The 14713-nt window shown below is 40.6% G+C and overlaps 1 protein-coding gene across 1 annotated transcript in view; it reads right to left on the bottom strand.

The window, feature by feature from the left end:
- The window catches only part of LOC115111972 (far upstream element-binding protein 3-like), a 78957-nt gene that overhangs the window by 63696 nt on the left and 548 nt on the right, over positions 1-14713 (bottom strand). The window contains exons 2-3 of the mRNA XM_029638562.2: positions 9061-9166; positions 737-770 (exon numbers count right to left, since the gene is read on the bottom strand). Coding sequence (XP_029494422.1) covers positions 737-770; positions 9061-9166 — 140 coding nt within the window. The remainder of the gene's footprint in view (positions 1-736; positions 771-9060; positions 9167-14713) is intronic.

The following is a 14713-nucleotide window of genomic DNA, read 5'->3' as shown; positions in this document are numbered from 1 at the left end:
GAACATATGAACTACAGATAATGTAAACGCTTGAGTAAATGAGGGATGCCAAGTATATTTTAGAAAGCAGGTGCTTCAACAGAGGTGAGGTTCCTGAGTGAATTAAACAATTAACATCCCATAAGATGCTATGCTCCCATAAGCTGACAATGACCCCATCCACAGGGCACGAATGGAGCATGAATGGTCACTGAATGGTTTGATGAGCATGAAAACGATATACGCCATGGCCATCTCAGTCACCAGATCTCAACCCAATTGACCACTTATGGGAGATTCTGTAGCGTCGCCTGGGACAGCGTTTTCCACCACCATCAACAAAACACAAAATCATGGAATTTCTTGTGGAGGAATGGTGTCGCATCCCTCCAATAGATTTCCAGACACTTGTAGAATTTATGTCAAAGGGCATTGAAACTGTTCTGGCTCAAGGTGGCTCAACGCCCTATTAAGACACTTTATGTTGGTGTTTCCTTTATTTTGGCAGTTACCTACACACATAATACTTTAGACTTCGCTATATTTGCAAAGCAGAAGACGGTGAAGCTGTCCACAAATCATTATCTGGTCTAAGTACTTCAGCGCTATCCCGCTGGGAATCCAGTGTTGTGTATTTGGGTTGGATAGTGAGCTAAAATGAAGTGGAGGAGAGGGAGTAATCCCACAGATTGCTCAATCAATATGTATTTACTGTCTGTCAATACAGTGGGTAAATTGGTGCTGGCTACAGGCTTACCTTTGATGTACCATGGCTCCCAGCTGGTTACCTACTATGAGGAGAGGCGGCAAGAGCCAGCCGGAAAGGAGACCAGGGCCAGAGGGAGATGCAGAGGAGAGAGAAAAATATATTAGTGAAGGTAACTTTTTTTTTCTTCAAAAATATTTTAATACGAAATATATTAAGAAAAAATTATTGGCTGCACCCATATGCCAAAGAGCCTGAAATGCGCTGCAATGGATGCCCTTTTACAGGTTCCAATTCTACTATTTTGTATGTTTTTTTGGAGCTGATAATAAAAAAGGTGCAATATCCAGAAATTGCTCCGCCATTTACTGGTTGCAAAAATTCTAATAGTTTGCCTAATTTCTGTTTGTGACAAAACAAGCAGTCATTCCTTAGGGAATCAATGTACCGTCTATACTGCTGTGAAATATATTTTCCATAACCAAAAACACTATTTTCAGCTGTTCAAACCTGGTGTACAAAACCAAAAGTAAAAGACAAAAACTAAACTTAAGAATGGAAAGCATAGAAATAGCACACATAGAACAGATCAACTGCTTCTTTGATTTACTTTCAACGAAGACATTAACTCTACATACAAAACTATGTGGACACCCCTTCGAATTAGTGGATTCCGCTATTTCAGCCACACCAGTTGCTGACAGGTGTATACAATCCAACACACAGCCATGCAATCTCTATAGACAAACATTGGCAGTAAAATGGCCTTACTGAAGAGCTCAGTGACGTTCAACGTGGCACCTTCATAGGATGCCACCTTTCCAACAAGTCATTTCATCAAATGTCTGCCCTGCTCGAGCTGGCCCTGTAAACTGTAAGAGCTGTTATTGTACAGTGGAAAGGTCTAGGAGCAACAACGTCTCAGCCGCAAAGTGGTAGACCACACAAGCTCACAGAACGGGCGCAATGAGTGCTGGAGCATGGAGAATGTAAAAATAGTCTATCCTCGGTTGCAACACTCACTACCGAGTTCCAAACTGACTCTGGAAGCAACATCAGCACAATAACTGTTCATTGGGGCGGCAGGGTAGCCTAGTGGTTAGAGCATCAAACCCCCGAGCTGACAAGGTACAAATCTGTCGTTCTGCCTCTGAACAGGCAGTTAACCCACTGTTCCTAGGCAGTCATTGAAAATAAGAATTTGTTCTTAACTGACTTGCCTAGTTAAATAAAGGTAAAATAAATAAATAAAATAAAATAAGGAGTGTCATTAAATGGGTTTCCATTGCCGAGCAGCCACACATTAGCCTAAAGTCACCAAGCGCAATGCACAGCTCACCGTCATTGGACTCTGGACCAGTGGAAACACGTTTTCTGAAGTGATGAATCATGCGTCACCATCTGGCAGTTCAACGGACAAACCTGAGTTTGGCGGATGCCAGGAGAATGCTACCTGCCCCAATGTATAGTGCCAAGTGTACAGTTTGGTGGTTGAGGAATAATGATCTGGGGCTGTTTTTCATGGTTCGGGCTAGGCCCCTTAGTTCCAGTGAAGGGAAATCTTAATGTTACAGCATACAATGACATTCTAGACGATTCTGTGATTCCAACTTTGTGGCAACAGTTTGGGGAAGGCCCTTTTCCGTTTCAGAATGACAATGCCCCAGTGCACAAAGCGAGGTCCATACAGAAATGGTTTGTCGTGATCAATGTGGAAGAACCTGACCGGCCTGCACAGAGCCCAGACCTCAACCCCATTGAACAACTTTGGGATGCATTGGAAAGCCGACTGCGAGCCAGGCCTAATCGCTCAACATTAGCCACCGACCTCACTAATGCTCATGGCTGAATGAAAGCAAGTCCCCTCAGCAACATTCCAACCCATATGAGTGGAGTCTGTTATAGCAGCAAAGGGGGGACCAACTCCATATCAATGTCCATGATTTTGGAATGAGATGTTTGACGAGCAGGTGTCAACATACAGATTATCTTTCACTCACATTTCTATGCGAATTTGGACGGGCCATTCAAAAAGTTGAATATTGTAGCTTTTTTTTTGTACATAATGATTCCTATGACCGAAAAAAGCTTCTGGACATCAGAACAACGATCAATCACTAACCTCGATTTAGATGGTTTCTACTTCAACGAGTCGGCGGTGCAAGACATACTGCTCACCAAAACTACATTGGCAAATAAATAATCTGCCTCTACCCTCTGTTCTATTGGCAAACTGAAGAACTGTAATATCCTATGTTTCGCGGAGACATCTAGCTGGTTTTTCTATGCATCGTCAAGACCGTATTGCAGCATCGGGTAAGGTTAGGGGGGGTGTGTCTTTGTTAAAACTTCTTAGGGCTAGGCCCCTTTTTTCTCCACTTCCTGTCTGAATGACGTGCCCAAAGTAAACTGCCTGTAGCTCAGGCCCTGAAGCCAGGATATGCATATAATTGGAACCATTGGAAAGAAAACACTTTGAAGTTGGTAGAAATGTTAAAATAATGTAGGATAATATAACACAATAAAAATGGTAGGAGAAAATAAAGAAAAACCAACCAGAATTTTTTTGAGAGACCATCCTCTTAGAATTGCAAGAGAAAGGTATTGAAAATTAGCTCCCTGGATGCAATTCCGATGGCTTACACAGGGTGTCAGCAGACAATGATCAAGGTTTCAGGCCTGTAACTTTAAAAACAAATAAGAAATATCATGTTTGCGCGCGCCATGAAGACATTACGCACCTGCTAAAATCGGTTTCCTATTGAACATACTTCTTTCCGAAATGAATATTATAGTTCGATTACATTTTAGGGTATCTGAGGAGTAAATAGAAACTTATTTTGACTCGTTGAAACAAAGTTAAGGGGTAGATTTTCTGATTAATTTCTCTGCCTGTTGAACGAGTGGATATCTCAAATCGATGACGCCAACTAAACTGCCTTTTTGGGAAATAAAGAAGAATTTTATATATGACAAAATGACACATGTTTTAGCTGGGACCCTTTGGATGACAAATCAGAGGAGGATTTTCAAAAAGTCAGTCAATATTTATTTAAATCGTTATTTGTGAATGTATGAAACCTGTGCCGGTGGAAAAATATTTTGATGTGGGGTGCCGTCCTCAAACAATCGCTTGGCATGTTTTTGCTGTAATAGCTATCAGACAGTTCAGTTAGATTAACATGAATTTAAGCTTTCAGCTGATATAAGACACTTATATGTACATAAATGTTTAAAATACATAATATTTATGATCATTTATCTGAATTGCACGCCCTCCAGTTTCACCGGAAGTTGTCTCGCTAGCGGGACTCCTATCCCTAAGCAATTTTTTAAGAACAGCTGGTGCGCAATCTCTAATATTAAGGAAGTCTCAAAGTCAAAGTTAGAATACCCCATGATAAGCTACTATTTACCAAGAGAATGTATCTATATTTTTCCTACCACCACAAACTGATGTTGGCAACCAGACCACACTCAACAAGCTGTATCGGGCAATTAGTAAACAAGAAAATGCTCATCCAGTGGCTAATGATTTTAATGGAGGGAAACTAAAAATCAATTTTACCTCATTTCTACCAGCATGTCACCTGTGCAACTAGAGAAGACAAAAAAACTCTAGATCACCTTTACTCCACACTCAGAAACACATACAAGCTCTCCCTCACCCTCCATTTAGCAAATCTGACCATAACTCTATTTTAAGCTAAGCTTCAAGGTCTGTTTCGCTAGCAGAGACTGGAATATGTTCTGGGATTCATCCAATGGCTTTGAGGAGTTTACCACATAAATCACCGGCTTCATTAACCCTCAAGTCTATTTCTGTCTGTTTAAGCTAGAGATATCCTTTCGCATCTGCGATGTAAGGTGGCTGAGCTACAGCGGTGTGTGTCAGACCATGATGTCCGGAAAATCGTTCTTATCACGAAAACGTCTGTAGCGTCCGAACAGTTTGGCCTACAACCTATTATGGCCTCTCTATCGAAAGAGGTGAGTCTCTCACGAACAGGTACATGTCAACTCCATATTAATGCCCATGATTTTGTAATGACATGTTCGACAAGCAGGTGTCCACATACTTTTGGTGTATATATGGAAGTAGTTTAGTGCCTAAAAAAGGGGGGTAAATATGTTACCACAAATGTCCTGGTCTTTTTTTATATAACCTTTTTCGGGACGCTGTCTTTCAAAGATCATTTGTAAAAATCCAAATAACTTCACAGATCTTCATTGTAAAGGGTTTAAACACTGTTTCCCATGCTTGTTCAATGAACCATAAACAATTAATGAACATGCACCTGTGGAATGGTCATTAACCTGTTGAAAATAGGGGGCACTATTTTCATTTTTGGAAAAATAACATTCCCAAAGTAAACAGGCTATTTTGTCAGGACAAGATGCTAGAATATGCATTTAATTGACAGCTTAGGATAGAAAACACTCTAAAGTTTCCAAAACTGTAAAAATATTGTCTGTGAATATAACAGAACTGATATTGCAGGCGAAAGCCTGAGAAAAATCCAATCAGGAAGTGACTCATGTTTTGAAAGCTCTGCGTTCCGATGAGTCCCTATTGAGCAGTGAATGGGCTATCAACCAGATTCCTTTTTCTACGTATTCCCCAAGGTGTCTACAGCATTTTGACGTAGTTTCACGCCTTGATGTTGAAGAATGAGTGTAAGTGACTACATTGCGTAAGTGTCCGGCTGAGGGCTCTCAGAGTAATTCTTGCGTAGGTCTGTCCCGGTTGATATATTATCGAATAGATATTTGAAAAACACCTTGAGGATTGATTATAAACAACGTTTGCCATGTTTCTGTCGATATTATGGAGCTAATTTGGAATATTTTTCGGCGTTGTCGTGACCGCAATTTCCGGTCGAATTCTCAGCCAAACGTGAAGAACTAACATAGTTATTTCAGCTATAAAAATAATATTTTTGGAAAAAAGGAACATTTGCTATCTAACTGGGAGTTTCGTGAGTGAAAACATCCGAAGCTCATCAGAGGTAAACAATTTAATTTGATTGCTTTTCGTGACCAGGTTGCTATCGATAAACTTACACAAATGCTTGTCTTGCTTTGACTGTAAAGCATAATGTCAAAATTTGAGATGACAGGGTGATTAACAAAAGGCTAAGCTGTGTTTCACTATATTTCATGAATATGAATATTTTCTAGAAAATATTTTTTGTCCGTTTGCTAATTACTGTGGTTGATGACAACGTTCCCGGATCCGGGATGGGTAGATCCAATTAAGACAAACAGCTTACAGACGGTAGGCAATTAAGGTCAAAGTTATGAAAACCTAGGACACTAAAGAGGCCTTTCTACTGACTCTGAAAAACACCAAAAGAAAGATGCCCAGGGTCCCTGCTCATCTGCGTGAATGTGCCTTAGGCATGCTGCAAGGAGGCATGAGGACTGCAGATGTGGCAAGGGCAATAAATTGCAATGTCCGTACTGTGAGATGCCTAAGACAGCGCTACAGGGAGACAAGACGGACAGCCGATCGTCCTCGCAGTGGCAGACCACGTGTAACACCTGCACAGGATCGGTACACCCGAACACCACACCTGCGGTACAGATACAAGATGGCAACAACAACTGCCCGAGATATATATATATATATATATATCTAAAGGGGTCTTAAAATTCCAAACTTAATATATAAATGATCTGAGATTACAACACCCCCCCCCCCCCCCCACACACACACACACAGTGCATTGACGATATCTATTAATTGGCTAAATATATTCTAAATGGTCAGAAAATTTGTTTTTGCATAGTGTGACACTATTAGAAGACTATCCCTAGCTGATGGGAACTTTTACAGTAGGTGCCTCACAAGAAAGGTGGCTTAGGCCTAAGAGATTTATGGAGGATTTCCATTGTAGCAAACCAGCAGTCATGGATTTCAAATTTTACATTTTTTTTTTCTCCTCTGTCCGACAGACAATACAGACAGTAATCCAGTCGGGTGTCATTGGCTACAGTCAGCTCCAGTGGGACCACATTTAAACAGTATTTAATCTTCCAACTCAGTATGGATCTTCCCACGATCAGCCTGGCAGGCCCCCAAAATGGACAAATAAAAATAAGTGACTTAGAGGAGCAGCGGGATAGTGCCATCATAGCAAACAATGGCATTTGTCACTCAAATCTAATTTTCCTTAGCTTGGCTTTTAAAGACTGTACGCTTTTCCATCGCCGCAGGATAGGGCGTCCAGTGCAGGAGAACTGGCCAACTCTTATACCCTTTTCACACTGTCATGCTGGCTCTGATATTTTCTTTTCACATTGTCCTGGTTACAGCAACGACGGTGCATGCGTAACGAGGCCAGCGCAGTACAACTTGGCTCAGCTCAGTAGTGTCAAAATGCTGATTGTTTGGGATCTCAAATACAAATCTCTACCCCTTTCCTATGGTCCATTCAACAACTCCCATATGTTTTCAGACTCAATGTCATTTGTATTAAGATTAAATTGATGAAGATGTCTCTAAACTGTTGCCCTTTATCATCTTCGTACCTAGCTTAGATTGGGTTGTGGATGAATGGATTTGTGATGAAGAGAATAAAAACTGTAATATTGAATAAATACCTTTGGATCCTGACAGATTACCAGGGTCCAAAAGGTAGAAAATTGCTACCTTGCTACATTGGAATAATATTCAAATCTATGTTTTATGTACATAAAAGGGTTGCACATTTTGGGGAATATTCCGAGGTGGAATTGAACTTTAATTAAATTAGTTAACTCTCCACATGGGATGATCCCCAATGATCCATCGCATCTCCCAAAAAAGTTTTCAACATACATCTGTAAAATGATAGTCTTGAAACTAAAGCTTTGGTTGTCTTCTTCTGGACCTCAATGTCCACCTCTTGAACATCAGACTCTGAGGCCTCATCTTCACTGTCCAATCTTGTTGAGGATGGTACACTGTCAGGCTCGAAAAAGCCTCAAATTTGCCCAGATTGCCACCAATTTTTCAACCCTTGTATTGGTCAGCCTGTTGCATGCTTTGGTGAGTGTTCCCAAACAAGGACCGCTCTGATGCGGCTGATGTTGGTGGGATTTGGAGGAAGATGGAGGCAAAAGGGGAAAGAACCTCAGATCCACAAAGTCCCTTCCACCAGCTGGCTGATGGATATGTTGGCACAACTGCTATATTGCATCTCCATCCCAAAGCCCAGGCTTGGAAGTGTACTTCGCCAGACTGCCAAGAACCTTGACCTCATCCATGCTAAGGTGGTGAGACATGGTAGTGATGGCACTATAGGCCTTGTTGATCTCTGCACCAGACAGGATGCTCTTGCCAGCATACTTGGGGCCCAACATGTACGCCGTGGCGTGTATAGGCTTCAGGCAGAAGTCTTCACGCTTTTTGATATATTTCAGAAGTGCAGTTTCCTCTGCTTGGAGCAACAGTGAAGTGGGCAGGGCAGTACGGATTTCTTCTCTTTCATCTACAAGCAGAGTCTGAACATCAGACAGGATGGGATTGTCTCCCTCCATCTGTGCAATGGCTACTGCTATAGGTTTCAGGAGTTTCAGGCTGCTTACCACTCCCTCCCAAAATACATAATCCAGGAGGATCCTCTTGATGGGGCGGTCCATATCGGCAGACTGTGATAAGGCCATTTCATAGAGACTCCTTCCCCTCCAGGAGACTGTCAAACATGATGACAACACCACCCCAAAGGGTGTTGCTGGGAAGCTTCAATGTGGTGCTCTTATTCTTCTCACTTTGCTTGGTGAGGTAGATTGCTGCTATAACTTGAAGACCCTTCAAATACTTAACCATTTCCTTGGCTCTCTTGTAGAGTGTATCCATCGTTTTCAGTGCCATGATTTCCTTGAGGAGCAGATTCAATGCATGAGCAGCACAGCCAATGGGTGTGATGTGAGGGTAGGACTCCTTCACTTTAGACCAAGCAGCCTTCATGTTCGCAGCATTGTCTGTCACCAGTGCAGATACCTTCTGTGGTCCAAGGTCATTGATGACTGCATTCAGCTCATCTGCAATGTAGAGACCAGTGTGTCTGTTGTCCCTTGTGTCTGTGCAGAATACTGGTTGAGGGGTGGAGATGATGTAGTTAGTTATTCCTTGCCCACGAACATTCAACTACTCATCAGAGATGATTGCAATACAGTCTGCTTTCTCTATGATTTTCTTGACCTTCACTTGAACTCTGATGAACTCTGCATCCAGCAAATGAGTAGATAAAGCATGTCTGATTGGTGACTCATCATTCATGGACTCGTTTCAAGGTAAAAAAGTTAAGACATTGTGAAAACCTCAGGAAACTATCCCTTTAAAATCACCGGCAAGAGAAGAATGAAATGGCTAATAGCGACCAGCTTACCTTCCACCGATCGCTTCTGGTCCACGCAGCCATACGTGGAGGGGTCTACAATAGGTGGGGAACTGTTTAAGTGAGAAATCTGCTCATTCCTCATTTTTCCTGCCATCTGAAATGTGAGGAAAATAATAATTACTTCACAGATTTTCTATACAACAGTTCATCCATCCATTGTATTCATTGTTGTTACAATCTGAGAAACATTTCACCAAAAAATTGCTTATTACATTTATCAAAATTGCCAGTCCTATGACCACTAAAGCCCATTCATACGCTACCTTTAGTGACGATAGTATCTTCTGGCCGGGGAAGTTTTGTTAAGAGCTCCGACGCTTGTTCTGAACATTAAAATGCATTGCTTGCAGTACGGTTTTGGAAACATAAGGAACATATTGTTCATATCAGCAGGAAATTATTTTTTTTAAACAAATTACTACACACCTTTATAGGGTTAGGGTTCCCACACAGCCATATGTCCATGTTACAGTGCTTGTTTATGGAAAGCAGACAGAAGACCCCTGCACATCGACTTGGTACTGGTACCTTGTGTATTTGGCCAAGTTTTTGTCACTCATTTTGTATTTATTATTATGAGTTATTATTTCTCAATTCTCTCTCTCTCTGCATCGTTGGGAAGGGCCCGTAGGTATGCATTTCACTGTTAGTCTACATATTTTGTTTACAAAGCATGTGACAAATAACATTTGATTTGATAGCAGGTTTTAAGCGACTGGCAGATGGGGTGAAAATGGAATGAGATTGATCTGTCAATAGTTTCTATATCAGACACACAGCATATGTCCGTTTATGTGTGTGGTACACTAAGGGATGAGCCTACAGCAGGTATAAAGCTGAGTGTGCTGGCTAAACTAACCCACTCCCAGCCAGTAAGGAGCAGGCTGAGTTAATAGCATATTAGACAGGCCTACCCTAGCCAGAACCCAATGGGCCAGGGGACGAAGGGTGGGACGGCACCAAGTCTAGCTATTCCTTCATAATTTACAGACCAGAGATAATAATACAACAGGCCGAAAACAACTGGAGAATCAGAGTGGGCTTGTCTGAAATGCAGTGTGTCATGTAACAGCCCAGCCCAAAGGCTACACTGTCCATGTTACAGTGCTTGTTTATGGAAAACAGAAGCGTGCATGCGCTAATTAGCCATCGGCGACTCAAGAAGACCTGTGTGTAAAGGGAAGACTGGCGCCACAAACGTCTTGTCGCTGAAAAATACTGTTGGCTGCAACTACGTTTAGGTGGAGTATTTGTCTGTTTTGACTGCCAGAGCCAATTCGCCTCTAAACAGAACATGTAAGGTCCTTGGACTATAAGGACTAATGTTAAGCCATTTAGTTCATTATTGGGCTATATGACCACGTCAGGCAATTGCGTCAAAAGCACTTGTAACCATGAGTGCTAGAGCTATTATCTGCTGAACAACAAAACAAGGTTGACTCATCGGCAACTGAAATGCCTAAACCAAATAGCCTAACCTTGAGAAATCAAATGACAACCAAGGGAGAAAAAAAATAAAAAATGTGCAACACTGTATAGAATCATTTTCTGTTGCTCTTAATCACCGTCACGTGCTTTAAAAGACATGGGGACGTTGTGTAAAGTGTAAAGGATTTAATAATGTATCATCTGAGCTTTGAGTAGCCAATGGAGCCATGCAGTTCAACCATTCCCCTTCCAAAAAACGTATTGTCGACACTTGAGACGATTTTGAATCTTTCAGAGGCCGAATTGTTATCACCTCTATCCATGAGTTTTGGGGCCAAAGAGCTAGTTAGTGAGCATTCTGTCAAACAATGTGATAGAGGGTTCAATCAAACAAATCACATATATTTTGCATGAGAGGGAGCATTGTAATATCTATGTTTACCCAAACCTTTATGTAGCACAAATAGGCATATTATCTATGGTATCTAGTGAAAAAACATAATATAGTACTAAGGTGTTAGGTGACGCGAAAAACAATGGACGCTATGTGAGAATTCTACAAAGATAACTGCAGTAATCAAATCAATTTTCACTAAATGTCAATAATGTTGTCGTCAAAATAAATAAATCATTTGAAAACATGAATGTGGGAGTTGTCTAAAAATCCCAGTACTGTACGTCATGATATTTACGCAATATGAGCCCAAAATTAAATCAAGCGTCATGCTTAAAACGTTCAAATCTGTGGGACAGCCCTTTTTCTGAATCCTGTGAAATCGGTGTGTTCATATTTGCTCTTTGCGAATGGTATTCTTCACTATACCAGAGTAAGATTGATGTGACATTGTATTGCCAACAAGTGTTGGAAAGTCCTGAGTGTGTTCTACGGTCATCAAACATACTTTGGACTGAAATATAAGGTTAAATGTTCTCAGAGACACTGAAAAAACATAGCAGGTTACAAAGTAGAGCTTCGTAGCTACGTTTTGATGATGGGTTGTCAGGGAGTGGTCCAAATTCACCATTCGCCACCCCCATTTCCATGACCTGTGCTAGCTTGCTAGCTGTGTGGGAGAGCCTGATACAGTTGTAACGTGCCATTGCAGCTGTATTGTACCAAAAGCAATTTTTGTGACTGATGGTTTTATTCTTTCAAGTAAAAACTACAATAACAGTGGCTACAGCCCTACAATCAATAAAAACATAGCTAAATATCAGTGAATTGAAAATGTGTCCTAACTATCTTTCTGTGCAGCTGGCTCGCAGAGAGCTCACCAACTGTCTCTTACTGGAAATGGTGGAGTTTATCCTCCCATCACCAATGTAACGCATCAACACCAAAAAATACATTACAATGTAACCCAACTCAGGTGTAGACCTACCTTAAACTGTGTTACAGTTTAGACTTAGTGAGAAGTGTGTGTCTGTGCTAGCCTAACACAGACATACCCAGCCTATGTGTGATGTGTGTTAGAGATGCACGATATATCAGTGAACATATCGGAATCGGCCGATAAAAGCTCAAAATGCCAACATCGGTATCGGCTGATGTCTAGTTCAATGCCCGATTTGCAAAACCGATTATAAAATCTGACGTGCATACCTGTATAACGAAGGTACATGACGTAACGACGCCACGTACAATTTTGCTCTATACGTGCAACATAGCATCCCTAAACTAGTCCACAATGTCTGCTGTGTGGATCAAGCAGTCAACAAGTCAAACAGTCATTTGAAAGAGTAAGACCATTTCAGAGACATCTCAAAGGCAAAATCCATTAAAGCCAAGGTAATGGAATTCATTGCCCTTGACAATGAACCGTTCTCTGTCATGGGTGATGTTGACTTTCGCCGACTGGTCGAGCACCGGTACACACTACCAAGTGCGCTATTTTTCAGATGTTGCCCTACCGGAGTTACACAGTAATAGCGTCACTGCTAGTAGTTTCACGATATACATACTATGGAACACCGTTTGAGTCTTTGCATGTCAAAAAAGATACAGTAGCACTGTCAAAGCTGTACAAAAAAAGTCAGCAAACACCAGCCACGAACGATGTGTTTGCAATACAGAGTTGGTAATAAAGCATAATTTGTTCGACCACAACTTCTGGGGTAGCTAGCTTTAGCTTGGTACCTAGCTAGCACCAATACAACCAGCCTGAAAACAATGACCAGAAGAAACTGCAGTCATTTTCATTACTCTTAGCAATGATTTAGGAATCCTTGTGAGTAAGTATTAGCTAGGTTGTAACTTGTTGTTCACCTATTGAAATTGAACTTCAGTTCATGAAAATAAATAGCTACAACTAACTATAGCTACTAAAACAGATTATGTATTTTTTCTATGTTTTTAGGGAAGAACATTGTTTGCATCCATGAGCTAGCTAGCTTTTTTTATAGCCAGCACTGTAGGTGTGCGAGACAACTTTACCACCATCATAGCACACGTATCGATTAATCGTTGTGACATATGAAATACAAGTGAGTGTAATCAATGTGTAATAACTACTTTAAAAAATATGTATGAAGGCATTAAATTATTATGTGACGTGCAGTCACATTCAGGTCCTGATTGGTCAACAAACTTATTTGACAAGTCAAAGTCAAGTCAACACAGCAAGTAAGTGAAAGAAATGTTTTGATTATGATTTACTGGTAATGGGGACATAAGTAAATGCCAACAAAAAACCTTTTTGGTCTGTGTGGTGTTTGTGTAACCTTTATTTAACTAGGCAAGTCAGTTAAGAACAAATTCTTATTTACAATGACGGCCTACCCCAGCCTATGGGACTCCCAATCACGGCCGGACATGATACAGCCTGGATTCGAACAAGGGACTGTAGTGACACCTGTTGCACTGAGATGCAGTGCCTTAGACCGCTTCATCCATGTGTGTGTTAACTATTTAACTGTACTAGAATGCTTAAAAGGCCACTAAAATATTGGTTATCGGTATCAGTTCTTTTGGCAAGGAAACTATCATATCGGTCAAAAATGTCATATCAGTTCATCACTAGTGTGTGTGGGGATGCTGAGAAGTGTGTGTCTGTGTTAGACTGTGTGTGTGTAGGTGGCACAGGCACAGGGTTGGGCGTATTATTTTGCACTAGGCCTAATCAGTTGGCCTACTGAATAGAACATTACTGTGACATATACAGCCTAACAGTTACTAATTGGTAAATAGTATCCCTGCTTTTTGTTCATGATTATGTAATCTCAATTATATGTCCTCCATTACCATCCCAGGTGCGTGCGCGGGCTGCACCTTACTCAGTATAAACTCCCAGTTCCGCATAAAACAGCAATACTTAATTTCATTCCATACAAACAAATTAGCATAATATGTATCTAATTTGCATAAAGCAGTATACAAAGTTGTATTCTAATTTCATAAATTGTTACCCACTCTGTTTTTCATCAACCATGAAGATTTGTTAATATGACCACCCTACTTCAAATTATTGGTCTTAAATGACTGAAATTCCGTATTCCGTAATGCCTAATTAGTAGCCACCCCATCTGAAGTACATCTTTAGCATAATATAGCATTTTAATCTTTTTTTGGGGGGGGGGTCATCTCTGTGTTCTACAGCAATTCTGACCACCCGATCTTATGACTACCCGATCTTGTGTTTTTGGACAAAGGTGTTGAATTTAAGAATCCAGACAGGTTATTTGGTGCTTTATTGACAAGGGATCAACATTGGCCTGTCCTTTTACGATCTATTTTAAATAAGATATCTCAGAATTGGTCAATCCTATCCTCATGATATAAAATGTTGTGTTCCTGGGAAGCTTCTCTATAACATGGAATACAAAGTATATAACATGGAATACAAAGGATAACACAAAACCACAGTTTAATTTTATCCTCTAAAACAGTGTTTTTTTGGTGTCTTGAGTAAAAAAACAAATGTTTTTAATCTCTACTCCAGTCTGAACTATTTAAACCATATTGAAGTGTAGAAATTATAATTCATTTTATCTCTTAACAATTTTTCTTCAATCACAGTATTTTCAATATATAGCTATTTTTGGTTGATTTTGGTCTCAAACCAGTGAGTTCATTAACATTCCTCAAGAATATCAACATAAGTAATTGCTGACAGGGGGGGCAATTGAATCAATGATGTTTACAACTGGGAAACAATATGGATAACGATCTGTTTAAAAACGTGTGGTGTGTTTGGAATCTTTGCCTACTTGTCAC

Source organism: Oncorhynchus nerka, linkage group LG27, assembly GCF_034236695.1.
Source record: "Oncorhynchus nerka isolate Pitt River linkage group LG27, Oner_Uvic_2.0, whole genome shotgun sequence".
Classification (NCBI taxonomy): domain Eukaryota; kingdom Metazoa; phylum Chordata; class Actinopteri; order Salmoniformes; family Salmonidae; genus Oncorhynchus; species Oncorhynchus nerka.
Note: the sequence above shows the minus strand (reverse complement) of the source record. Positions and strands in the feature narration are given on the sequence as shown.